The sequence below is a fragment of the Ovis canadensis genome, chromosome 4 (assembly GCF_042477335.2).
Source record: "Ovis canadensis isolate MfBH-ARS-UI-01 breed Bighorn chromosome 4, ARS-UI_OviCan_v2, whole genome shotgun sequence".
Taxonomy (NCBI): Eukaryota; Metazoa; Chordata; class Mammalia; order Artiodactyla; family Bovidae; genus Ovis; species Ovis canadensis.
The window spans coordinates 78,565,002-78,590,779 of record NC_091248.1 but is presented as its reverse complement, the minus strand read 5'-3'; the positions used below and the strand labels follow the sequence as shown (position 1 = coordinate 78,590,779).

At 38.6% G+C, this 25,778-nt stretch overlaps 1 protein-coding gene across 4 annotated transcripts in view; it reads left to right on the top strand.

The window, feature by feature from the left end:
* The window catches only part of BBS9 (Bardet-Biedl syndrome 9), a 471,120-nt gene that overhangs the window by 29,712 nt on the left and 415,630 nt on the right, over nucleotides 1–25,778 (top strand). For all 4 annotated transcript variants that reach the window (XR_011256695.1, XM_069588065.1, XM_069588067.1 and 1 more), the window contains one exon: nucleotides 8,935–9,048. Coding sequence is in view for 3 of the 4 variants with exons in the window: in XM_069588065.1 (XP_069444166.1) it covers nucleotides 8,935–9,048 (114 nt within the window). In the remaining variant the exon portion in view is untranslated. The remainder of the gene's footprint in view (nucleotides 1–8,934; nucleotides 9,049–25,778) is intronic.

Here is a 25,778-nt window from a genome sequence, read left to right as displayed (position 1 = left end):
TGGCTTAAAATACGTTTCTTTGGTGAACCTCAAGTATTTTTTCTTTATAGTTCCAATTTCTTGGTTTTTGTTTATCTTCATTTAACCAGACCTCAAGGCATGTATTTGAGGCTTACTCAGGTTTCATTCCCTGACGTGGTCCTGTGGGTACAAGTATGAAGGTTAATTGTAGTCTGGTTTCAGCATTTTGGCCCTTATTAAAAATGTAACTTAGGAATTTTGTTTCAGTTATTAGATAAAGTTTTAGTTCAAGTTGAGAGAGTTATTTTTATGATGTCAACATCAGAGGATTTTTTCAATGGATATAGTAAAGCTAACTATCTGTGGACCTATTGCTTATTCAAAAGATACACTCCTTTGGAATTTGCTATAAATATTAGCTTCTAGGTCTCACACTCAGTCTCTTGATTTAGGCTTTCTTTGTATTTTGCTTTTAATTGGAGTAATGATTCTCATTTACTATCACCAAGCTGGATATTCTTTTTTGGTTTGAAGATCTGTTAGATTTTGAAGGCAGGCTTGGTGTGTGTTGTGTGGTAGGTGTACTTGTTGAATGAATGAATGAACTTATATTTCTAGATAGTGCTGAGGCAATTGGTAGTAGCTATTTATTACTCTCTATGTGTTACTTTCTTCTTATTTTCCTTCTCTGTTACCACTATCATTTTCTTTTCCATTCTTTTTTGCATCAGAAACCCAGTAAAGTAATCTTACTGTCATTGTTAAACACTCTCATTGTTTGGTGGTAAAATATGTTGCTCCTCTTATGCTGTGAAAGTGCTGCACTCAATATACCAGCAAATTTGTAAAACTCGGCAGTGGCCACAGGACTGGAAAAGGTCAGTTTTCATTCCAATCCCAAAGAAAGGTAATGCCAAGGAATGCTCAAACTGCTGCACAATTGCACTCATCTCACATGCTAGCAAAGTAATGCTGAACATTCTCCAAGCCAGGCTTCAACAGTACATGAACCATGAAATTCCAGATGTTCAAGCTGGATTTAGAAAAGGCAGAGGAACCAGAGATCAAATTGCCAACATCCGTTGGATCATGGAAAAAGCAGGAGTTCCTCAAAAACATCTACTTCTGCTTTATTGACTATGCCAAAGCCTTTGACTGTGTGGATCACAATAAACTGTGGAAAATTCTTAGAGAGATGGGAATACCAGACCACCTGACCTGCCTCCTGAGAAATATGTATGCAGGTCAAGAAGCAACAATTAGAAATGGACATGGAACAACAGACTGGTTCTAAATTGGGAAAGGAATACATCAAGGCTGTATATTGTCACCCTTATTTAACTCATATGCAGAGTACATCATGAGAAATGCTGGGCTGGATGAAGCACAAGCTGGAATCAAGATTGCTGGGAGAAATATCAATAACCTCAGATATGTAGATGACACCACCCTTATGGCAGAAAGCAAAGAAGAACTAAAGAGCCTCTTGATGAAAGTGAAAGAGGAGAGTGAAAAAACTGGCTTAAAACTCAACATTCAAAAAACTGAGATCATGGCATCTGGTCCCATCACTCCATGGCAAATAGATGGGGAAGCAGTGGAAACAGTGAGAGACTTTATTTTTGGGGGCTCGAAAATCACTGCAGATGGTAACTTCAGCCATGAAATTAAAAGACGCTTGCTCCTTGGAAGAAAAACTGTGAGCACCCTAGACAGCATATCAAAAAATGGGCCAAAGAACTAAATAGACATTTCTCCAAAGAAGACATACGGATGGCTAACAAACACATGAAAAGATGCTCAACATCACTCATTATTAGAGAAATGCAAATCAAAACCACAATGAGGTACCACTTCACACCAGTCAGAATGGCTGCGATCCAAAAATCTGCAAGCAATAAATGCTGGAGAGGGTGTGGAGAAAAGGGAACCCTCCTACACTGTTGGTGGGAATGCAAACTAGTACAGCCACTATGGAGAACAGTGTGGAGATTCCTTAAAAAATTGCAAATAGAACTACCTTATGACCCAGCAATCCCACTTCTGGGCATACACACCGAGGAAACCAGAATTGAAAGAGACACATGTACCCCAATGTTCATGGCAGCACTGTTTATAATAGCCAGGACATGGAAACAATCTAGATGTCCATCAGCAGATGAATGGATAAGAAAGCGGTGGTACATATACACAATGGAGTATTACTCAGCCGTTAAAAAGAATTCATTTGAATCAGTTCTGATGAGATGGATGAAACTGGAGCCGATTATACAGAGTGAAGTAAGCCAGAAAGAAAAACACCAATACCGTATACTAACACATATATATGGAATTTAGGAAGGTGGCAATGACGACCCTGTATGCAAGACAGGGAAAGAGACACAGTTGTGTATAACGGACTTTTGGACTCAGAGGGAGAGGGAGAGGGTGGGATGATTTGGGAGAATGACATTCTAACATGTATACTATCATGTGAATTGAATCGCCAGTCTATGTCTGACGCAGGATGCAGCATGCTTGGGGCTGGTGCATGGGGATGACCCAGAAAGATGTTATGGGGAGGGAGGTGGGAGGGGGGTTCATGTTTGAGAATGCATGTAAGAATTAAAGATTTTAAAATTTAAAAAAAAAAAAAAAAAAAAAAGCAGACACATTACTTTGCCCACAAAGGTCTGTCTAGTCAAGGCTGTGGTTTTTCCAGTGGTCATGTATGGATGTGAGAGTTGGACTATAAAGAAAGCTGAGTGCTGAAGAATAGATGCTTTTGAACTGTGGTGTTGGAGAAGACTCTTGAGAGTCCCTTAGACTGCAAGGAGATCCAACCAGTCCATCCTAAAGGAGATCAGTCCTGAATATTCATTGGAAGGACTGATGGTGGAGCTGAAAACTTACCTGATGTGAAGAACTGACTCATTTGAAAAGACCCTGATGCTGGGAACGATTGAGGGCAGGAGGAGAAGGGGACGACGGAGGATGAAATGTCTGGATGGCATCACCGACTCTATGGACATGAGTTGAGTAAGCTCTGGAAGTTGGTGATGGACAGGGAGGCCTGGCGTGCTGGAGTCCTTGGGGTCACAAAGAGCTGGACACGCCTGAGGGACTGAACTGGACTAATGTTGCTCCTTCTAGTGGTAGGAGAAATACTTAGTGTTCCAGAATAAATGGAGAAGGTATGATATAGGGTGGGCTTTCCATGTGGCACAGTGGTAAAGAATCTGCCAGCCGATGCAGGAGATGCAGGAGACTAGGATTTGATTGGGAAGATCCTCTGGAGGAGGAAATGCAACCGACTTCAGTGTTTTTGCCTGGAGAATCCCATGGACAGAGAGGAGCCTGGTGGGCCACAGTCCAGGGGGTGACAAAGAGTTGGATACGACTGAGCACGCATGATAGAGGCTACTTTATTGTAGGAATCTAGCTGTTCCTCTCCCATCATAAGCTTATTAACTTTGAGTGACATTTTATTAGCAAGTATGGAGGAGGAGAACTTGCCCACAGTTACTCTTGAATACTTGGGGTACTGGTCCTTTCTAGAGGCTCTGTGGGGGCTCTAAGGAGGCAGTAGAAAGACAGATCCTAAAAATTAGAAACGAAGTCAGATTCTTGACCTTCCCTTGGCCCATGTGAATAATGGCTCAGAAAGCCAGAAGTCTCTAGACTTTATTGGGGTGTATGACATAGACTAAGGATGAAATGTGTGTTTATCAAAAAAGCCTAGTGAAAGAAACCGGCATGTTTGATCACAGCTTTTTAATAGGACACTGGTATACATAAGTGCTTCCCTGATAGCTCAGTTGATAAAGAATCCACCTGCAATGCAGGAGACCCCAGTTCGATTCCTAGGTCAGGAAGGTCCACTAGAGTAGGGATAGGCAATCCACTCCAGTATTCTTGGGCTTCCTTTGTGGTTCAGTTGGTAAAGAATCCATCTGCAATGTGGGAAACCTGGGTTCCATCCCTGGGTTGGGAAGATCCCTTGGAGAAGGAAAAGGCTACCCACTCTAGTATTCTGGCTTTGAGAATTCCATGGACTGTATATAGTCCCTGGGGTTGAAAAGAGTCGGACATGACTGAACGACTTTCACGTATCCATAAACATATTCCTTCAAATTTGTGTTGAAAATGAAAGTTACCTGTCATGGGAATGGCAATTTTATTGCTCCTTTTATTCTTTGTACTCATTTACAAGCTTTGTATTCTCTGGGGTTGAGGTGTTGTCCAAACTACATTCCCTTACACTACACCTCATTTCCTTTCTCAGTCTCTTATTTCTTCAGCCTTCTGTGATATTTGTAGGCTGACAATTTGTATATTTTTCCTGGCTTGGCTTAAATTGAGAAGCAGGGAAGTTAATGTTTTTGTTCTCTTGAATATGTTTCTTGAGGTATCAGACCGAACTTTTACCTAGCTTTTACTATAACAAGGGAAGCATAAACACTTTCTAGTTTAAGTGAAATCACTGGTGTCAACAGATGAACGTGTCAGCTGAACTTGACATCCTTAACCCCAATTGCCCTCTCCCCAAATGTTTTTTGTTTTCTTTTGTGTGCTTGTTGTTCAGTCGCCAAGTTGGTGAAGAATCTGCCTGCAATGCAGGAGACCCGGGTTCGATCCCTGGGTCTGGAAGATCCCCTCAAGAAGGGAACGGCAACCCACTCCAGTATTCCTGCCTGGAGAATTCCATGGACAGAGGAGCCTGGGGGGCTACAGTCCATAGGATCACAAAGATTCAGAGACTTTCACTTTTTCACTTGTGTGTGTGCTCCTAAAAGATATTTGAGGCAAATTAGAGGAGAACTCCTTGATACAGCAAACGACTCTTAATAATCAGAGGATACTGTGCTGACTTCTTTCTTTGGGGGTGAGATGTCATTAAATGCTGGTTTAATATAGAGAAACAGCAGGGTCTTGCTGACCTGAACTTAGCCCATCTTATCATACTCTGGTAGAGGAAAAATATCACATGGCATCTGATTCTTTCCTGATGGGCCTCAGTTTCTGAGTAAATCGTTACAGATGTGTGAGCTTAAGCTATACTGATTATGTTCTTTAAAATATTCTCTTCTAAAAATTGTGTACTTCCTAGGCATTTGACATATTTATAGAATTTTAACATTTGCCATGAGAGGGCAAAAAGATGTCTCTTTGCTTTTGATAGGGTTACATGATCTAATTTGGTTATTTAATACAATGAACCTTTTACTCTGTAATGGCTTTTATTTCATTTAACATTGTTAGATTTGTCAGCAGTTATGTATGTAAAATTGGGCCAAAAGCTGTTTTCAAGGTGACCTTTGATTGTCCCGAGAGTTTTTTTGTGTGTGTGTTTAAATTAGCTCTTGTTTAAATAAGGCAGCAAAAATGTTCTAATATCCATTTACTTTCTAATCGATGAAACTTTATATGAACTTTAGTTCTATGTAGACTATTATTATGAGCTTCCCTGGTGGCTCAGATGGTAAAGCGTCTGCCTGCAATGTGGGAGACCCGGGTTAATACACATTTATTGTATTCAATCTGTATATCCAAGGACAAAACTTATGTAAATAATTTTAATCTTATGTCACTGATGCTTCTCTAGAAAAAATGATCAGAATTTTTAGATTTTCAGGTACTACCTTTATTCCAAGTTAGTATTGAAGGAAGATAAATTGTTTTGTTCTCCCTAGTTGCACTATTATGTTTTCAAGTGCAATTACCTGAAATTTAAAAGCTTGCCAACGCATTTGGAGCTTTCCAGTACATAAGTCCTAGTGTCATTTCATGCAAGTTTGTTTAAATATTGACTGCTGACCCTTGTGTTCACTGATGTTTTGGCTAGCAGGTATGCGTGATACATTCCTTTCTTGGAGGGGTCCCTCTCATTTTAGGTGCAGAATGAAATTTGGAATTTCTGTAGGGAAGAACCAGAAGTTTCTTGGAATGTTTTTCTGGTTTCGTAGAGGCTAGAACTGTCCTTAGGTCAATGCTATGAGTTATGTTTTTAGAGTTTTTGGTTTTTGCTCTTGTGGCTGGTATGGTAGTGATTACCACCAGTTTCTGTGGACTTTACTGACTTTATTGCCATTTAGGTTCCAGAAAGCTTTCATCTCCTTTCAGGTTTAGCTGGCAAATTTGAGCCTTTAAAAAAAAAAAATTGTACTGATGTGTGTTCTGTTCTTAGCATTTTCAGGGGCATAGATCTGTGTAGAAAATGTTTTCTTCCAAGAAATCCTTGCCTGTTAGTTTTTTCTCTTTCAACCCTTCACCTTCCAAATGAGGAAGAACAGGCCAGGGAAAGAAAGGTGGGGGGTTGAAATTATGTGTGTGTGTGTGTATACATATATATATATATATATATATATCTCCATGAAAAAGTGAAATTCAGCGTTAGTCACTCAGTCCTGTCTGACACTTTGTGACCCCATGAACTGTGGCCCACCAGGTTCCTCTGTCCATGGAATTCTCCAGGCAAGAATACTAGAGTGGGTTGCCATTTCCTTCTCCAGGAAATTTTCCCGGCCCGGGAATTGAACCCAGGTCTCCTGCATTGCAGGTGGATTCTTTACCGTCTCAGCCATTAGGGAAGTCCTTTGTATATGTGTGTGTGTGTGTGTGTATATATGTATAGTTGATTTATAATATTATGTTAATGTTTACTGTACAGCAAAGTGATTCATTTATATATATACACACATTATTTTTTAATATTTTTGTCCATTATGGTTTATCAGAGGATATTGAATAGAGTTCCCTGTGCTATACAATAGGGTCTTGTTGTTTATTCATTCTGTATTTAATAGTTTGCATTTGCTAACCCTAAACTCCCAGTCTATCCCTCCTCAGGAAATTTTTTTTTTTTTAACTTGTCATTGGCTTACCTGTTTCCCTGAAAGTTGTTAAATGGTGGAAAACCAGGTGCCAGGATATATAGTGCTGGCTCAGAAGACCTGATTTGAGTACTGTGTCCTTTGTCAGCTATGTGATTTTGGGGGAAATTTATTAATTTTTTTTAAACTTACAGTGCCTCAGTTCTAGAATGGAAGTAGAAATCCTTCTGTTCTTGCAACCTCAGTGAACATTGGTAAATCCTTCTGGACAAAAACAAAACAAAAAACCCCCCACAAATGCTCACATATAAATCTGTATACACATACATACAGACTGACATATATATGTATATTGTTTTAATTATCTAATGTTATTGAGTTTGGAACTATTTCATTTTCTTTGTGATATTTATAATTTTTTCTTTAACTTTTGCATTTTTGACTGAATGACAAAGATGCTTCTTAATGGAATATGTTGCATTTAGAATAATTTTTCTTTCCAATACAGTTTCTAATCATAATGTTCTTGCCTGATCACTAGGATATAGCTCTAACTGTATATACTCTAGAAAACCTGACAACTAGAGAGTAAAATACAGATAAAGAATCTTTTCTCATTTGGAATGAACCAGGAAGTAATTATAGCATATATGATCTGTTAAATGCAAAGAAAGTTTTTTTTTTTTTAAGGAGATTTTTCTTTTTTGTTGTTGTTCAGTCAGTAAGTCACGTCCAACTCTTTGCAGCCCTGTGGACTGCAGAATACCAGGCTCCTCTGTCCTCCACTGTCTCCAGGAGTTTGCTCAAATTCATGTCCATTGAATCTGTGATGCTGTCGAACCATCTCATCCTCTGCCGCCCTTTTCTCCTTTTGCTTTCAACCTTTCCTAGCATCAGTGTCTTTTCCAGTGAGTTGGCTCTTTGCATCAGGTGGCCAAAGTATTGGAGCTTCAGCTTCAATGTCAGTCTTTCCAATCAGTATTTGGGGTTCATTTCCTTTAGGATAGACTGGTTTGATCTCCTTGCAGTCCAAGGGACTCTCAAGAGTCTTCTCCAGCACCACAGTTTGACAGAATCAATTCTTCCACACTCAGTCTTCTTTATGGTCCAACTCTCACATCCATACATGACTACTGGGAAAACCATAGCTTTGACTATAGGGACCTTTGTTGGCAAAGTGATGTCTTTGCTTTTTAATATGCTGTCTAGGTTTGTCATAGTTTTTCTTCCAAGGAGCAAGCATCTTTTAATTTCATAGTTGCAGTCTCTGTCCACAGTGATTTTGGAGCCCAAGAAAATAAAATGTCACTGCTTCCACTTTTTCTCTTTCTATTTGCCATGAAGTGATGGGACTGGATACCTTGATTTTAGTTTTTTGAGTGTTGTTTTAAACCAACATTTTCACTCTCCTCTTTCAGCCTCATCTAGAAGCTTTCAGTTCTTCACTTTGCCTTTAGAATGGTATCATCTGCATATCTGAGGTTGATATTTATCCCGGCTGTCTTGATTCCAGCTTGTGATTCATCCAGCCTGGCATTTTGCATGATATACTCTGTTTATATGTCAAATAAGCAGAATGACAATATATAGTCTTGTCATACTCCTTTCCCAATTTTGAACCAGTCAGTTGCAGACTTCAGAGAAAACATTGTCCTAGTTACTTGCTGAGGGATGCTTTAGATCTCTCTAGTAAGTAAGAACATAATGTATTAGGGGCTTGAATATTTTGAGAGTTGGCACAGAAAATTGAATTGCTTGATAGTGTGGGGAATATTTTTCTTAGACACTTTGAGTCATGTCTTTTCTGTTTCATTATTATAAGTGAAGGGAACTTAACCTCATTTATTTCAGAACTGAAATTGGAAGATTTTGTTGTTATTTAAATAATTACACTTTACTCAGACATAATGGAAATAGATAATAAAATGTCACCCAGGGTGGTATTTCATCTAATGGTATAATCTAGCTGAGACTTAAATTGTTCTAACTGTGCTGGCATTCTTTGTCATCAGTATACTAAGTGTTCATGATACATAATGCTTTAGTGCTTTGTCATTTTAAATTTCACTGAAATTGAATTACTTGGAATTGGTACAGGTGATGAGATATTAATACTTTTTAATATAAACAAATACAAAGCCATTTTCTTTTTTATTTTTAGGAACCTTGGGTAATGTGGAACATGGGAACCAGTATCAGATCAAATTGATGTATGAACATAATCTTCAGAGAACAGCCTGCAATATGACTTATGGATCATTTGGTGGTGTGAAAGGTAATTTGTATTTAATCATGAGCATGCTGTTGTAAGGACCAGAATATTCGGCCATATGAAAATGGAGGATTATGTGGTATGAATCCCAGAGTTAAACATATTTTATTGAAACCTTTGTATTAACATACTTGGGCAAAGTAATAAAAAAAGAAAACTCCAAACATTGGATATATATGATTTTCATATAGCCTGCACTTTTATGTGGTCTACAGAAATATTTCTGAAACTGCCTTTTCTTTAAGTTTTATCTTTTATACATGAGTTGACTGAAGTTGAGCTTTTCTGTGGTGAACTGTGTGCCTGCCTCTCTCACTGGAAGAGGGGTTGATTTCTTCATTGATGGATGTCCCTGCTCTATTTGGTAGAGGCAAGATGAAGCTGTAGACCCCTGTCCCCACCTCACCCACCTCCAGGGCCACTGTGCACGTTGTATAAATTGTTTTTAAGCCAGGGCCTAAGGGGCTGGTGGAGACTGAAATGCAGACCTGATCCTGCTCATCTGGCCATGTGTGCTGGCCTGGAATAAATATCCCTAGAGAAAGGGAGCCTAAATTTCACAAAGACATTGCCTTTACCAAGTCCGGGCTCAGTGAGGCTGTGTTCCGTCTACCCTGGGAGTATCTTTCTCTGATTAGCACAAGGGCTACCACCCTAGTCCCACCCTAGCTTCTTGAGTTACCAGGGCTTGATGCTTGCTTCTCTACCCTGTGATTGTTGGTATGGGAGAATTATTTACGATTAAAGTTCTCTCACTTCACTATGACAGGGTGATAGAGGAGCTGCTGGTGCTGAAGGGAGGATAGGAAGCCAGGTGGTGACACTTGCCTGTGTGATTTTGGGTATGTCTGTGTAGTGGGGGCACCTGCTGAACATGCAGCCCATGGGGTCGCGAAGAGTCGGACACGACTGAGCGACTTCCCTTTCACTTTTTACTTTCATGCATTGGAGAAGGAAATGGCAACCCACTCCAGTGTTCTTGCCTGGAGAACCCCAGGGATAGGGAGCCTGATGGGCTGCCGTCTGTGGGGTCACACACAGTCAGACATGGCTGAAGTGACTTAGCAGAGTAGCAGCAGCAGCTGAAGATGTAACTAGGGATTTTATAATATAGCTCTCTTTAGGCTCAAATTTTTATGAGTTTATTGTTTAACTATTGTGTTAATGGGCTTCGTTGGTGGCTCAGATGGTAAAAAATTTGCCTGCAATTCGGCAGACCTGGCTTCGATCCTTGGGTTAGGAAGACCCCTGGAGAAGGAAACAGTTACCCACTCCAGTATTCTGGCCTGGAGAATTCCATGGACAGAGTAGCCTGGTGGGCTATAGTCCATAGGATTGCAAAGAGTCGGACATGACTGAAAGACTTTCACTTTCATTGTGTTAATAAAAAGTAGGTTATCTATGTTGGATTTTTCTTTAGTAACATGAAAAAATATTTTGGAAGTATCCTTCATTCATGTGAACTCACTTTGTTTTATATACAAAGGTAAAAGCAATAATATTTTGGGTAATGGGCTTCCCTGGTGGCTCAGATGGTGAAAGAATCTGCCTACAATGCAGGAGACCCTGGTTCAATCCCTGGGTTGGGAAGATCCCTACAGAAGGGAATGGCAACTCACTGCAGTATTCTTGCCTGGGCAATCCCATGGATAGAGGAGCCTGACCTGCTACAGTCTATCAGGTCACAAAGAGTCAGATACCACTAAGCTACTGACACTTTCACTTTCACACTTTCAATGTATAAATAAGTGTTTTGTGTAATTAAAGTGATATGAAACAAAACATGTGGCTGTATTGCAGTGTTGCGTAACTTGAGTAACACGAATGTTTGAAGAATATGGGAGATGCCTAGAGTTAGGTGAAAAGAGGCGAGAAAAAGTGAAAATTTGATGAGAAGCTAACTTCTGTGAGGCATCCCCTTTCCAACTTAAGCTTTCCACTGTTCTTTAAAAAACTGTCTGATATGATCAGGGGACCAAGTCTCCCTTGTTTAATGAACTATTTTCAATGTTCTTTCTGCTACGAAACCCTGCAAAGAAAAATTGCTAAATTCTGTACAGCTGGAGTCAAAAGATATTACATGAGAAAAGAGTGCTTTGGGTAAATGAAAGTAAGTTTTTATTTTTTGGTAGCATGAAGACAATTATTTATTTAATTTTTAAAACTCTTAATTGAAGGATGATTGCTTTACAATATAGTGTTGATTTCTACCAAACATCAACATGAATCAGCCATAGGTTTACCCATAAGACAACTACTTATTTTTAAAAAGACAGTTCTTTGGATCACATGTCAAATGTTATCCTACATTGATTGCACTGTCCTTTTAGTTTTATTACCAGACCAAGTTAACCTAATTAAAATAAAAAATTTTAAATAAATTCCTTGCTTCTGTGTGACATTTTTGCTAGATTCAGTGATGCACTTTCAAAGTAATTAGAGTTACTAGTTTTGAAAACAATAGTTAAGTTTGTACTTATATATCTTCTTAGTTCTGAAATTCTGCCTTATATTTAAAAAATCCCTTTTGAAAAAATGAGACAGTTATGATGTTTCTTACTTTCCTATGGTTAAACAGAATATTTCCCAGTTTGAAACAGAGAGATATCTTAGTAGGAGAAGCAGTTATTCTGTTTCATGGGTTTGGAACACATAATATCTTTGAGATATCTTAAAAAAAGCAATGGAGTGGTAAATCAGTAAAAATGAGCCATTTGGGCTGAGTGGCAGGCGGGATGGGGAGTTACTGCTAATGGCTACAAGGTTTCTTCTTTGGGGGTGAGGAAATGATCTCAAATTAGTGATGGCTGCATAGCTCTATAAATACACTGAAAACTATTGAGTTGTATAATTTTAAGAGGTGGTAAGTAAATTGTATCTTAATTGTAAAACTGTTAAAAAAAATTATCCGTGGGATAAAACTTGCTGCTAGAGAGGTGGTAGCACAGTCCGTGCATCCTCCTGATGTACAGAACTTGTGGCTTCAGAACTGTGAAAATCTTCTTGAATGCTGATAGGTGGTTTATGGGAATGTTATTAGGAAGTGATCCAAAATGTGAAAAAGTCTGGTCAAGCTTCTATATAATTATTTCCTCCTTCTTTCTGTCCTCCCTCCCATCTTTTTATTTATAAATGTATTTATTTATAATATAGAAAAATTATAAGTGATCTAAATGAGTAGTGGAGGAGAATGATTAAGTTTTGATTCATAGATTCAGTAGGTTATTGTGAAGCTGTTAAGATTAAGTTTGGTTTGCTGTGGTGAACATCTTTGAACATAAATCTTTGTCTGTGTTTCTAATTATTTCCCTAGGACTGAATGTAGAAGTGGAGTTATTGAGTTAGAAGGTTAAAAAAATACTTTTTTTTCCCCTCAAAAAAGCACCCCTGCAAAGTATATAAATAAATTGTAAAAAGTATAGAACTTAGAAAGAAGAGAGTAAAAGTCACTCTCACTTCAGTAGAAAAGAAAGCCTATTTTCTGAGCCTGATGTCGCTCATATGTGTCTAATGTGCACCTTTACAGGAGAGAGTGGGTCAGTGTTTTAATCTGAAGACTTCCCTAGACTCGTTCTTTTTCTTTTTTTGATCTAAGTTTAAAAAAGGAAATTAAAAATTCTTGTCTTTTATCTTACTCTGTATTTAAGATGTCTTCTTGTGGAATTATTAAGTTAGGTAATTGTGTTAGTAGTCCTCAAGAAAGCAGTTAAGCAAAAAGAAAACCTAGCAGCATTTCAAACAAATGTGTTTAAAATACTGGAAGACAGCAGGGAAATTTATTTGATGTGTGTTAGCAGAATGAGCTACCACTAGATGGCAGTCCTCTACAACCGCAGGCTTTAGTTGGCTCTGAATACAAAGGTATGGTAAGAAATCATTAAGGGAGGAATTGTTATCCCAAATAATACCTAGCCTTCTTCAGGCTGCAAAAGAGCAATGGAGTGGTTCTTAAAAAAAATTATTATAGATAATATCTCAGGATACAATGAAAAAATGCCTTCTAGCTGTGCTCAAATTTTGATTTGCTTCTGAATCATAATGGAATCTTGATGAAATTGTAGGTCTGAACTCTGTAAGTCTGAAACTGGACCTCAGAGTTTGAATTTCTGACAGTTTCCCGACCAATGCCAAGTTGCAGAGATCTAGAGGTTTGCTGTCGTCCTGCATCTACCAAGTGCTTATTTTCCCTGCCAGGCAGTGTCCTAGGTGCTTTACAGGTTGAGTAACTTAAGATATACTTAGTAAATGGTAGAGCAGGGATTCCAACCCAGGCTTTCTGCTTCTAGAAACTTGTGGTTTTAACAATACTAAACTGGGATATCTAGGCTGTGAGTACTACTTCCTAATTTGGGAAACATCTTTGCTATCAGAAAGATGTGTATTTGGTTTGACTAAAGTTGGTATATAACTTTGATTCTTCATAGATTATGGAAAAACATGTTGGGTAATTTCTGGGTCAGATATTTGCTTTCTCAATTTCCTTTTTTTTTTGGTTGATGCTTTGGTTTATAAGAAAAGTACCTCTTAAAATTTTTATCAGAGCAGGTATATATGGGGGAGAGGGTAATATATTATTTGAAATTAGTAAAAGAGTAATTGGGCTTCCCTGGTGGCTCAGACAGTAAAGAATCTGCCTGTAACGCAGGAGACTGGAGTTCAGTCCCTGGGTGGGGAAGATCCCCTGGAGAAGGGAATGGCTACCCACTCCAGTATTCTTACCTGGAGAATTCCATGGACAGAGGAGGCTGGCAGGCTTACAGTCTATGGGATCGCAAAGAGTTGGACATGACTGAACAACTAACACTTTCACTTTTTCAGAGTAATTATTGTTTTTTTCTAGCCTTTTTTTTTTTTTTGGTTTGTTTTGTTTGCTGGCTTGTTAAGAAAATCTTTCAAAAACACTGTTTATCAGTTCAGTTCAGTCCAGTTGCTCAGTTGTGTCTGACTCTGTGACCCCATGAACCGCAGCATGCCAGGCCTCCCTGTCCATCACTAATTTCTGGAGTCCACCCAAACCCATGTCCATCGAGTTGGTGACGCCATCCAACCATCTCATCCTCTGTTGTCCCCTTCTCCTCCTGCCCTCAATCGTTCCCAGCATCAGGGTCTTTTCAAACGAGTCAGCTCTTCGCATCAGGTGACCAAAGTATTAGAGTTTCAGGACTGGTTGGATCTCCTTGCAGTCGAAACTCAAAGGAGCATTCACTGATGCAGGAAGGTTTGCTTTTACCTCAAGCTGTGTTGCAGTGTCTGTTCATGAGGAGGAAGTGGTAAAGAAATAGGAAATCTAGTTTTAACTACTTGAAGAATATTTGCCTAATAGCTTCTATTATTCAAACTACTACCTACCATTCCAGAATATAAATTAGAAGTCTTTTCATATTATACTTTTTAGAGGGGAAATGATTGAAATGTGCAATATTAGTGGCTATATTTGGCTTATTTTTCCCCCCCAGAGGAGTGTGGAAGATGTATTTGAAGTTAAAATGTTTATAGTTTGATTTTAATCTAAGCTGTTTTTTGAAGAAACTTGTGACTCTGGGTTTTTGTAAAAATGATTGCTGTTGTTCAGTCGCTCAGTCCTGTCCGACTCTTTGTGACCCCATGGACAGCAGCACGCCAGGCTTCCCTGTCCTTCACCATCTCCTGGAGTTTGCTCATGTCCATTGAGTTGGTGATGCCATCCAACCATCTCCTCCTCTGTTGTCCCCTTCTCCTCCTGCCTTCAGTCTTTCCCAGCATCAGGGTCTTTTCTAATGAGTCAGCTCTTTGCATCAGGTGGCTAGAATATTGGAGCTTCAGCTTCAGCATGAAAAGGTAAAAATGGTAATCTTTTCAGGAAACTCAAACAGGGGCTCTGTATCAACCTAGAGGGGTAGGCTGAGGAGGGAGATGGGAGGGAGATTCAAAAGGGAGAGGATATATGTATACCTATGGTTGATTCATGTTGAGGTTTGACAGAAAAGAACAAAATTCTGTAAAGTAATTATCCTTCAATAAAAAAATTAATTAAAAATTTATTTGATTAAAAAATGGTAATCTTTACTTTTTATACTGTTGACAAGTTAATGCTTGCAAAATGTAGTGAGTGACGTAAGCATGAACAATCAAATTATATAGTTTGGAAATCAAATCAATTTTAGAAAGCTGGGTTTGAATTGATTTAAAAATGTTACTAAAATTGATGTTATTTATTTTGTTTGGTAATTTGAACTCTGCTGTTTTTGAAAAAAGGAACAAGTGATATTTCTGCCCAATTTCCCTCTGCTTTTGTTTCATTGTGTCACTACAACTTCCAATGGTTGTTGACCTGGTACTTTACCTAATTAAGATAAGCTTGCCATTTCAGAATAGCATTTGGAAAAGGATAACATTAATGTTTACTAACAAAAAGTCAGTAGTGGAGTGATGAAAGAACATTATTGTTTTAAAGTCAACAACTGTGTGTACTTAGCTTGGTAAAATATGATACTTTGTATAGTCTGTGTAATGTATCTTGCTACTATCAAGATAAGTTTGCAAGAATTTCCTTTACTCATAATGTGACTTAGAGACCCTGTAGTTATATCCTCACTTACCAAAAATGTTTCCTGTACGGCTGAGACGAGTTGACAAACTTTATAATGTGTAGGGATCTTTCAGATGTGCGACAAGGACAGTGGGAAGAAAGAGTTGATTTGTTAGAGATGTGTGGGAAATTCAGGCGCTAGAGCAAGTGTGGTGTTAACTGCATCATCTCTCTCATCATCTCTCTCTCTGGGTGTTTGTCCATCCACTCATGCAAGTTTCTCAGAATAGAAAGATTATGATATCTCTGAGGATACAAAATGCAATCATGATCTGATGAACAAAATGACTTCTATGATATTTTGTTGAAAGATTTAACTTGAACACATTTTTGTTTGAAAAATTACCCTGGATTATGATGGGTCAGCTTTGTTCCTTAAAACCTTGCCCCATCATATAAACTTGTGCTTTTTAGTCACTTTGAATTATTGCCATCTCTTCATAATGACTTGTGGTTTATTTTAAAAAAGGCTTTTTAATACTTCAGTAGTGACTATAACCACCATCTGGTTCTTTCTTCAATTTTTAATCTTCTCCAACATTTTTGCTTCTTTGCTCTCATTTTTTTTGTATTTATCTTCTATTTATTTACTCTTTGTATCTATCTATACTTTTATTATTGTAAGAACAATGAACATGAAATCTACTTTTATTTATTTATTTTTTTTCATTGCAAGAAAAATTTTATTTTTTAATTTAAATTTATTTATTTTAATTGGAGGCTAATTACTTTACAATATTGTATTGGTTTTGCCATACATCAACATGAATCTACCATGGGTGTACACGTATTCCCCATCCTGAAACCCCCTCCCTCTTCCCTCCCCATACCATCCCTCTGGGTCATCCCAGTGCACCAGCCCCAAGCATCCTGTATCCTGCATCGAACCTGGACTGGCGATTCTTATATGATATTATACATGTTTCAGTGCCATTCTCCCAAATCATCCCACCCTCTCCCTCTCCCACAGAGTCCAAAAGACTGTTCTATACATCTGTGTCTCTTTTGCTGTCTCACATACAGGGTTATCATTACCATCTTTCTAAATTCCATATATATGTGTTAGTATACTGTATTGGTATTTTTCTTTCTAGCTTGCTTCACCCTGTATAATAGGCTCCAGTTTCATCCACCGCATTAGAACTGATTCAAATGTATTCCTTTTAATGGCTGAGTAATACTCCATTGTGTATATGTGAAGTCTACTTTTAAAATGAATTTTAAAAAATTTAAGATAATTGACATACATTATATTAGTCTCATGTGTACAGCAGAAATGATCTGATATTTGTATCTCTTAGATTTAAAAACATAACACAGTAGTCTGCTCTAATTTTTAAAATTAATTTTCTTGATCATAAATTTTTGTTTTTCAGGGGGCTATGTATATTTGGAGTTGACCTTATAACAGTCAGCTCAAGATTTAAAGAAATATTACTATCAAAACCCACAACTTCCCAATTTCTGGATAGGCCACAGTTCTGCTTTTCCATTGGGTGTGCTTCTTTTTTCTTTCCAATCTTGCCTTTGGTACAACTGAGAATTCTTTTGATTGCAGTTGACAGTTGGCTTAAGCAGGAGTAAGAAATTTACTGGCTTTCATCATCTGGGCCTTCAATGTGATCAGATCTGGTTTCACTCTTCTCATCTCTTGCTTTTGTTCCCTTGGACAACCTATTTCCCCTGGTAACAAGATGGCTATAGCAGCTCTAAATCTTACTTCTCAGATTCTAGTCCATGTGAAAACGTGCCTGCTTTCCTCCAGATAGCTCAGCACAGCTCTCTTTCCAATTCTGTGGCTGGGGTTGGGCATCTTGAAATTGTCATTGTCACCAAAGGAATGTGGTTACATTTGGGTCAGAGTTACTTGTTACTTATGGTCAGTTTTCCTTTTACAAATGGGCTCTGAGTTCACTGTCAGCCTGCCGTGAGGATGTAAACAATGTAGCATGCCTTCCCGTTTTGTTATTATTGTTCAGTCACTCAGTTGTGTCCGATGGACTGCAGCATGCCAGGGTTTCTTGTGCGTCACCATCTCTTGGAGCTTGCTGAAACTCATGTCCATTGAGTTGGTGATGCCATCCAACCATCTTGTCCTCTGTTGTCCCCTTCTCCTGCCTTCAATCTTCCCCAGCGTCAGGATCTTTTCCAATGCAGATAAGTTTCCCACATTGATTTGAATCTATGCACCCTTTATATTCTTGCCACCTCTTCTTAATATCTTCTGCTTCTGTTAGGTCCAGACCATTACTGTCCTTTATCGAGCCCATCTTTGCATGAAATGTTCCCTTGGTATCTCTAATTTTCTTGAAGAGATCTCTAGTCTTTCCCATTCTGTTCTTTTCCTCTATTTCTTTGCATTGGTCACTGAAGAAGGCTTTCTTATCTCTTCTTGCTATTCTCTGGAACTCTGCATTCGGATGCTTATATCTTTCCTTTTCTCCTTTGCTTTTCGCCTCTCTTTTCACAGCTATTTGTAAGGCCTCCCCAGACAGCCATTTTGCTTTTTTGCATTTCTTTTCCATGGGGATGGTCTTGATCCCTGTGTCCTGTACAATGTCACGAACCTCATTCCATAGTTCATCAGGCACTCTGTCTATCAGATCTAGGCCCTTAAATCTATTTCTCACTTCCACTGTATAATCATAATGGATTTGATTTAGATCATACCTGAATGGTCTAGCGGTTTTCCCTACTTTCTTCAATTTGAGTCTGAATTTGGTAATAAGGAGTTCATGATCTGAGCCACAGTCAGCTCCTGGTCTTGTTTTTGTTGACTGTATAGAGCTTCTCCATCTTTGGCTGCATAGAATATAATCAATCTGATTTCGGTGTTGACCATCTGGTGATATCCGTGTGTAATCTTCTCTTGTGTTGTTGGAAGAGGGTGTTTGCTATGACCAGTGCATTTTCTTGGCAAAACTCTATTAGTCTTTGCTCTGCTTCATTCCGTGTTCCAAGGCCAAATTTGCCTGTTACTCCAGGTGTTTCTTGACTTCCTACTTTTGCATTCCAGTCCTCTATAATGAAAAGGACATCTTTTTTGTGTGTTACTTCTAAAAGGTCTTGTAGGTCTTCATAAAACTGTTCAACTTCAGTTTCTTCAGCGTTACTGGTTGGGGCACAGACTTGGATAACTGTGATATTGAATGGTTTGCCTTGGAGATGAACAGAGATCATTCTGTCGTTTTTGAGACTGCATCCAAGTACTGCATTTTGGACTCTTTTGTTGACCATGATGGCTACTCCCTTTCTTCTGAGGGATTCCTGCCTGCAGTAGTAGATATAATGGTCATCTGAGTTAAATTCACCCATTCCAGTCCATTTTAGTTCGTTAATTCCTAGAATGTCGACATTCTCTCTTGCCATCTCTTGTTTGACCACTTCCAATTTGCCTTGATTCATGGACCTGACATTCCAGGTTCCTATGCAATATTGCTCTTTATAGCATCAGACCTTGCTTCTATCACCAGTCACATCCACAGCTGGGTATTGTTTTTGCTTTGGCTCCATCCCTTCATTCTTTCTGGAGTTATTTCTCCACTGATCTCCAGTAGCATATTGGGCGCCTACTGACCTGGGGAGTTCCTCGTTCAATATCCTATCATTTTGCCTTTTCATACTGTTCATGGGTTCTCAAGGCAAGAATACTGAAGTGGTTTGCCATTCCCTTCTCCAGTGGACCACATTCTGTCAGACCTCTCCACCATGACCCACCTGTCTTGCAAAGAAATAGAGGAAAAGAACAGAATGGGAAAGACTAGAGATCTCTTCAAGAAAATTAGAGATACCAAGGGAACATTTCATGCAAAGATGGGCTCGATAAAGGACAGAAATGATCTGGACCTAACAGAAGCAGAAGATATTAAGAAGAGGTGGCAAGAATACACAGAAGAACAGTACAAAAAAGATCTTCATGACCCAGATAATCACTATGGTGTGATTACTAATCTAGAGCCAGACATCCTGGAATGTGAAGTTAGGTGGGCCTTGGAAAAGCATCGCTATGAACAAAGCTAGTGGAGGTGATGGAATTCCAGTTGAGCTGTTTCAAATCCTGAAAGATAATGCTGTGAAAGTGCTGTACTCAATATGCCAGCAAATTTGGATAACTCAGCAGTGGCCACAGGACTGGAAAAGGTCAGTTTTCATTCCAATCCCAAAGAAAGGTAATGCCAAAGAATGCTCAAACTACCGCACGATTGCGCTCATCTCACATGCTAGTAAAATAATGCTCAAAATTCTCCAAGCCAGGCTTCAGCAATACGTGAACCATGAACTTCCTGATGTTCAAGCTGGTTTTAGAAAAGGCAGAGGAACCAGAGATCAAATTGCCAACATCTGCTGGATCATGGAAAAAGCAAGAGAGTTCCAGAAAAACATCTATTTCTGCTTTATTGACTATGCCAAAGCCTTTGACTGTGTGGATCACAAGAAACTGTGGAAAATTGTGAAAGAGATGGGAATACCAGACCACCTGACCTGCCTCTTGAGAAACCTATATGCAGGTCAGGAAGCAGCAATTAGAACTGAACATGGAACAACAGGCTGGTTCCAAATAGGAAAAGGAGTACATCAAGGCTATATATTGTCACCCTGCTTATTTAATTTATATGCAGAGTACATCATGAGAAACGCTAGACTGGAAGAAACACAAGCTGGAATCAAGATTTCCAGGAGAAATATCAATAACCTCAGATATGCAGATGACACCACCCTTATGGCAGAAAGCAAAGAAGAACTAAAGAGCCTCTTGATGAAAGTGAAAGTGGAGAGTGAAAAAGTTGGCTTAAAGCTCACAATTCAGAAAACGAAGATCATGGCATCTGGTCCCATCACTCCATGGGAAATAGATGGGGAAACAGTGGAAACAGTGTCAGACTTTATTTTTGGGGGGCTCCAAAATCACTGCAGATGGTGATTGCAGCCATGAAATTACTCGTTGGAAGAAAAGTTATGACCAACCTAGATAGTATATTCCAAAGCAGAGACATTACTTTGCCGACCAAGGTCCGTCTAGTCAAGGTTATGGTTTTTTCTCTGGTCATGTGTAGATGTGAGAGTTGGACTGTGAAGAAAGCTGATTGCCGAAGAATTGATGCGTTTGAACTGTGGTGTTGGAGAAGACTCTTGAGAGTCCCTTGGACTGCAAGGAGATCCAACCAGTCCATTCTAAAGGAGATCAGTCCTGGGATTTCTTTGGAAGGAATGATGCTAAAGCTGAAACTCCAGTACTTTGGCCACCTCATGTGAAGAGTTGACTCATTGGAAAAGACTTTGATGCTGGGAGGGATTGGGGGCAGGAGGAGAAGGGGATGACAGAGGATGAGATGGCTGGATGGCATCACAGACTCGATGGACTAGAGTCTGAGTGGACTCCAGGAGTTGGTGATGGACAGGGAAGCTTGGCGTGCTGCAATTCATGGGGTCGTAAAGAGTCATTCACGACTGAGCGACTGAACTGACTGAACTGAACCCTTTATATCCTGGGAAAGCCCTTTTGAGGTGCACAGAGGGTGTGTCCAGTCACGGCTCAGGGTCTTTAGTAGCAGTGTCTGCAGGTGGATGAGGACTATCCCGTATCACTACTCTGGGACTGATGGGGAGCACGGGTGGTGGCACTTCTGATGGTGCCCTCTGCTGATTCTCAGTTCTGTTGTCTTCATCTGTCTTTCATATGTCATCTTCCCCTTTTCCTCTGTCCCTGCCTTTTTTTGGTAGTGCATTTGTGGAATTGCCAGGGCAGTCTCCTTTTATCTTGCTCAAGTATAGCTGAGTTAACTCTGGGTCAGTTCGCTTTTTTATGGTACTGGTGAATTTTCCTTGCCTCTACTCCCTCCCAACCAGAGATGAATTTGTTTTCCTTTTGGGCACACTATTTTGAGGGCTGGATGTGGCTCAGTGGGCATCTGTGGCTGTGGCAGTGTCACTGGACCATCTGGCCTCAGCCCTGTCTTTTATGGTTTTGTTAATTATCTTGAATCACTGTTTACTCCACCTGGATGGTCTGTAACTTGTTATCTTCGAAGCTGGGTATCCTCAGGCTTTGCATTTTCCCTGTGCTGACTTCCTCCCTCACTCCCCCTCTTTCCCATCCCCCATCTTTCCTCTGGCCCCTGTTGGGTATGTGTGAGGCCTCTCTAGCCCATCTTCCCCTCTCTATACTCATCATTGTTGGAAATATTTAGTGTGACTGATATTTTTATGGTCTATGGCCTTTACTGCTATTTTTCTTTTGGCAGAAAAACACCAACACGGTAAAATTTGTTTTTCTTGTCTGGTAGAAAGGGGATGTGGTAAAGGTAGAGCTTTTGTTATTCTGGGCATTTCCATTTCTCTGGGCTGTCTACACCCCTTCTGCATCTGTCTTTCCCTAAATTTGGGAGCCTTAGTAAGGTTTTCAGAATTTTGTTGTTTGCAACCTCACCACCCCTCCTTCTTATGAGGAGTTTGGATTTAGCACCTTCACAAAATGCATGACGTCTAGCCCCGAAAATTCTCAGAAACATCTGCATTTCTTGATGGGCACCATTTTACATTTCTTTTGTTCCACTGCTGCTGGTGTATGTTTACTATACTTTTTTTTAAAAAAATCATTTAGGTATTTATATTTTTGTTTAGTCCACAATGCTACATTTTTGAAAGGATTTTTTTAAAGTAGTCCCCAGCCTGCCAGATTTGAAGAATGGATGTTTATCCTAAAAATTCTTGTGGATTCAACAGTTGAGTTGTTTGGATGATTCTGAATAGAGGATCTTCTATTTCTATTATTTGAGCTATTTATTTAGTATGGATTAATTTCTTTGTACTTGATGTGAACGTCTTTTTTCCAGGTTGTTCTTGGCTTTTCAATTGTGTGTTGTATGTATGTGTTTCATTGTGGTCAAACATTCCTTTCCTGTCAATTTATTCTATTTGTTTTATGCTTAGATCTCTCCCTTGCAGAGTTTTGATGTTTTACTTATCTATAGAGAAGATTGTATGGAGAAAGTTAATATTATTATCTTCTCTATGTTGTGTTATTGCATATAACCCTGTAAAATAGGTAACTTAATTACCACTTCCCAGATTGGGAAACAAGCTCACAGACCATAAGTGTCTTGCTGCAAATCATAGGAGGCCTTTGAATCCAGAGCTATCGGATTCTAAAGCCTGGTTATTTCTAATACATTACCTGTTATTTAATTACCTTCCTATTTAGAGAGAGGATTTATGTGAACTGTGAGAGAGATAGGAGAGGGAAGCTCTTCTGTCAGCCTAATGAGGGCACAGACCATGTCTTTTGTTCATCATTGTGTACCTCATGTCCTGCATAGTCCTTGGCACATCTAAATAAGTATTTTTTGGGTGAATAAACCTAAATAGCCAGGTAACTGAGCAGGGCCAATGTCATGCACAGCAGGCTTTCAAGTTTATTTTTCAGAAACAAATGTTAGCCTGGTGTCCTCATTCTAGCCAACTTCTGAGTTTTGTTTTCTTCTGTAACAAACACGTGTTGAATATCTACTGCAACGCATGGGTCATGGTAGTTACCCACCACAGCGGTAACACTGGAGGTGATTACTTAGACTTCCTGGGTTCACCTTTGCTAAATTATTTCTCAATATGCCAGTGAGGTAACACTTATACAACACAAGCTTCCCAGTAGGAATAACCAACCAGTTTTTTCATCATCTTGGAGTTGTTTTTCTATCCTTAAGTCATCCTTTTGTTATTAATGTTTCCCAGCATGAAATGTGATATTCAAAATTATTTGAGTATTTGTGATAGTGTTCACAGATCAAAAAGTTTTTAGTTTTCAAATTATCTAAATTATTTAATATTTAGTGTAAAAGACATTTCTTGTCTTTAATCCTTTGATCTCTTTTTGTGCCTTGTAAAAGCTCATTTGCCTTTAATTCTTCCAGTTTTAAAATTTTGCTTTGATTTTTTCAGTCAAATGGAACTTCAAAAAAAATAGAATTTTGATCAATGGAGGGTTGACGTCAGAGTGTAGATATAATATGGGCAGGGTATGGGTTATAAATATCTGACAACACAGTAGTCCTGCGTTTGTGACTGAAATGAAAAGAAAGTACTACGTATATAAAAGGCTCAATATGTTTGGGAATATAGTTGTCAGTAAAGGAGGCGAACAGATTTTACTAATAATATATATGAGTATGGTGGAATATTTTTTAAATCGTAAAATGACTTCTGTAAGCTTGTATGGGATTATATTGTCACATAAATAAAAATTCATGAATTCTTTGGAATAAAAAGCCTGCCAAAGAAAATAGTGAATTGAAGAATAAGTCAAGTCACCTTTGCCTCATTTTGAGGCAACCCGCAATAATCAGATCCTCAGCCTTCAAATAATAACTTATAATTGTCTAAACTGGAGCCTTTTTCTTGTCTGCCAAGGAAACGTATGAGTGGCCACATGCGGTTGCTGAGAGGCTGTGCTTTCCGAAGCCATCTGAATTCTTTGATCGCCATCCAGAGAGTGAACCAATATGCTCAAGTGGGGTGAATGAGCATCCAGAACACAACCTTGCTTTTTTTGTGTGCAGGGATGTTAGTGCTAATAGAAGATTAATGCTATTTTCCTTGTAAGAAAGAAATCAAAGGATAATGTTTTGATAACTCTTGTCTCACTAGTGAACCACATGGCTCCTATTTTCTAGCAGATTTGGTTGAAATGTTGGAGCATCATGCTGTGGAAGAATCCCTGTGCTCTGCTGACTCCTACTCCTTGCTTAAGCATTAACGTATAGGTGTTTTATAATGTTGAAGTACTTCCCTCGTTTGTTCTTAAGATCCTTTATGGATCCACAGTGAAGTCGGAAGATCAAGGGGATGACAGGATTGATTTTCATCCTGTGCTGACTTTTCTTATATATATAGTATTCATTTATAAAATCCCTGGTCCAAGACCCATAAAACAATGTTGCTTTCAAATAGCTTTTTCCTGTGTATTATGTTTTATAAAACCTTTAGTTCCTGGGGGAATGTTATAAAGAGAGTTCCCTGTAGTCTGCAATTTCATTTTTTACACGATTATTTATAAAGTTGTTACTTTCCCTGAAAGGTGAATTCTGATTCCCTCCATATATACGCTATAGAAATTTAGTGGTTAAATGCCTCCTTGCCTACTATGACTAAGGGGGGAAAGGTTGAAAAGAGTATTTGAAGTGCTTTGGTGTTGTTTAAAAAAAAACAAACGTTCTTTCATGGTGGCCGAATGCCAAGGCTGGAAAAGTGTTATGGGAATGTCTGTGGTCAGGACTGCCTTTGACGAGAGAATGGTTAAATATGGTAATCTTGATAGGATTTGACAGCCATTTTTGATTCTATATATGGTTCATCATGGTCCCCTTCTTAAGAGTGAAATAACTAAGCTATTAAATTATTTTACCTAATTGGGAAGGAAAATGATTACCAAAAAACTACTTTATTCAGATGTCACAGTGATATAGAGGGTTCCAACAGTTTACAACATTTGTCTACAAAACACATTGTCATGGGAAATGAACCATGTTCCCCACCCCTGAGTCTCTCTTGAATTAAGTTGATTCATTAACTCTTTTCCATTCTACATGGAAACTCTTGCTTACAGATTTAAATTCTAAAGCACAAGGTAGAGATATATGTTAATGCTTAATATGAAAAACAAATAGTTGACTATGACTCTGTTAAAAGTATTTTCAAAGTGCATTAGTAGTACTCTGTCTAGAGGTTATACATATAAAATAAATTTTAAGTAGATTATCTTTTTGATGGACATTTGGGTGGTTTCCAGTTTTTGACTGAAATGAATAAAGCTGCCATGAGCATTCTTTTATAATTCTTTATGTGGACAGTACAAAAATAAATGTCAGACAAATATACGATGATTTTTAAAATTATACTACCACAATTTTCTCCAGTCTTTTTGTGATTAAATTTTAAAAAGACATTCAAGATTGAGTTATAATATTAGTAACTTGCTTTATGTGCAAGAGTAGTATTGTATGTGTTTACTTCTCAAACATTAAATAATATAAAAGGTGTACCTTCAGTATTTCATGTAGTACATAATTTAAGTCACTTCTGACTAATTTAGAGTATCAGAAATCATTAAGATTATCATATCAGAATAAGTCCTTCACCTTATATTAATATTTGGACTATATTGTTGCCTAAG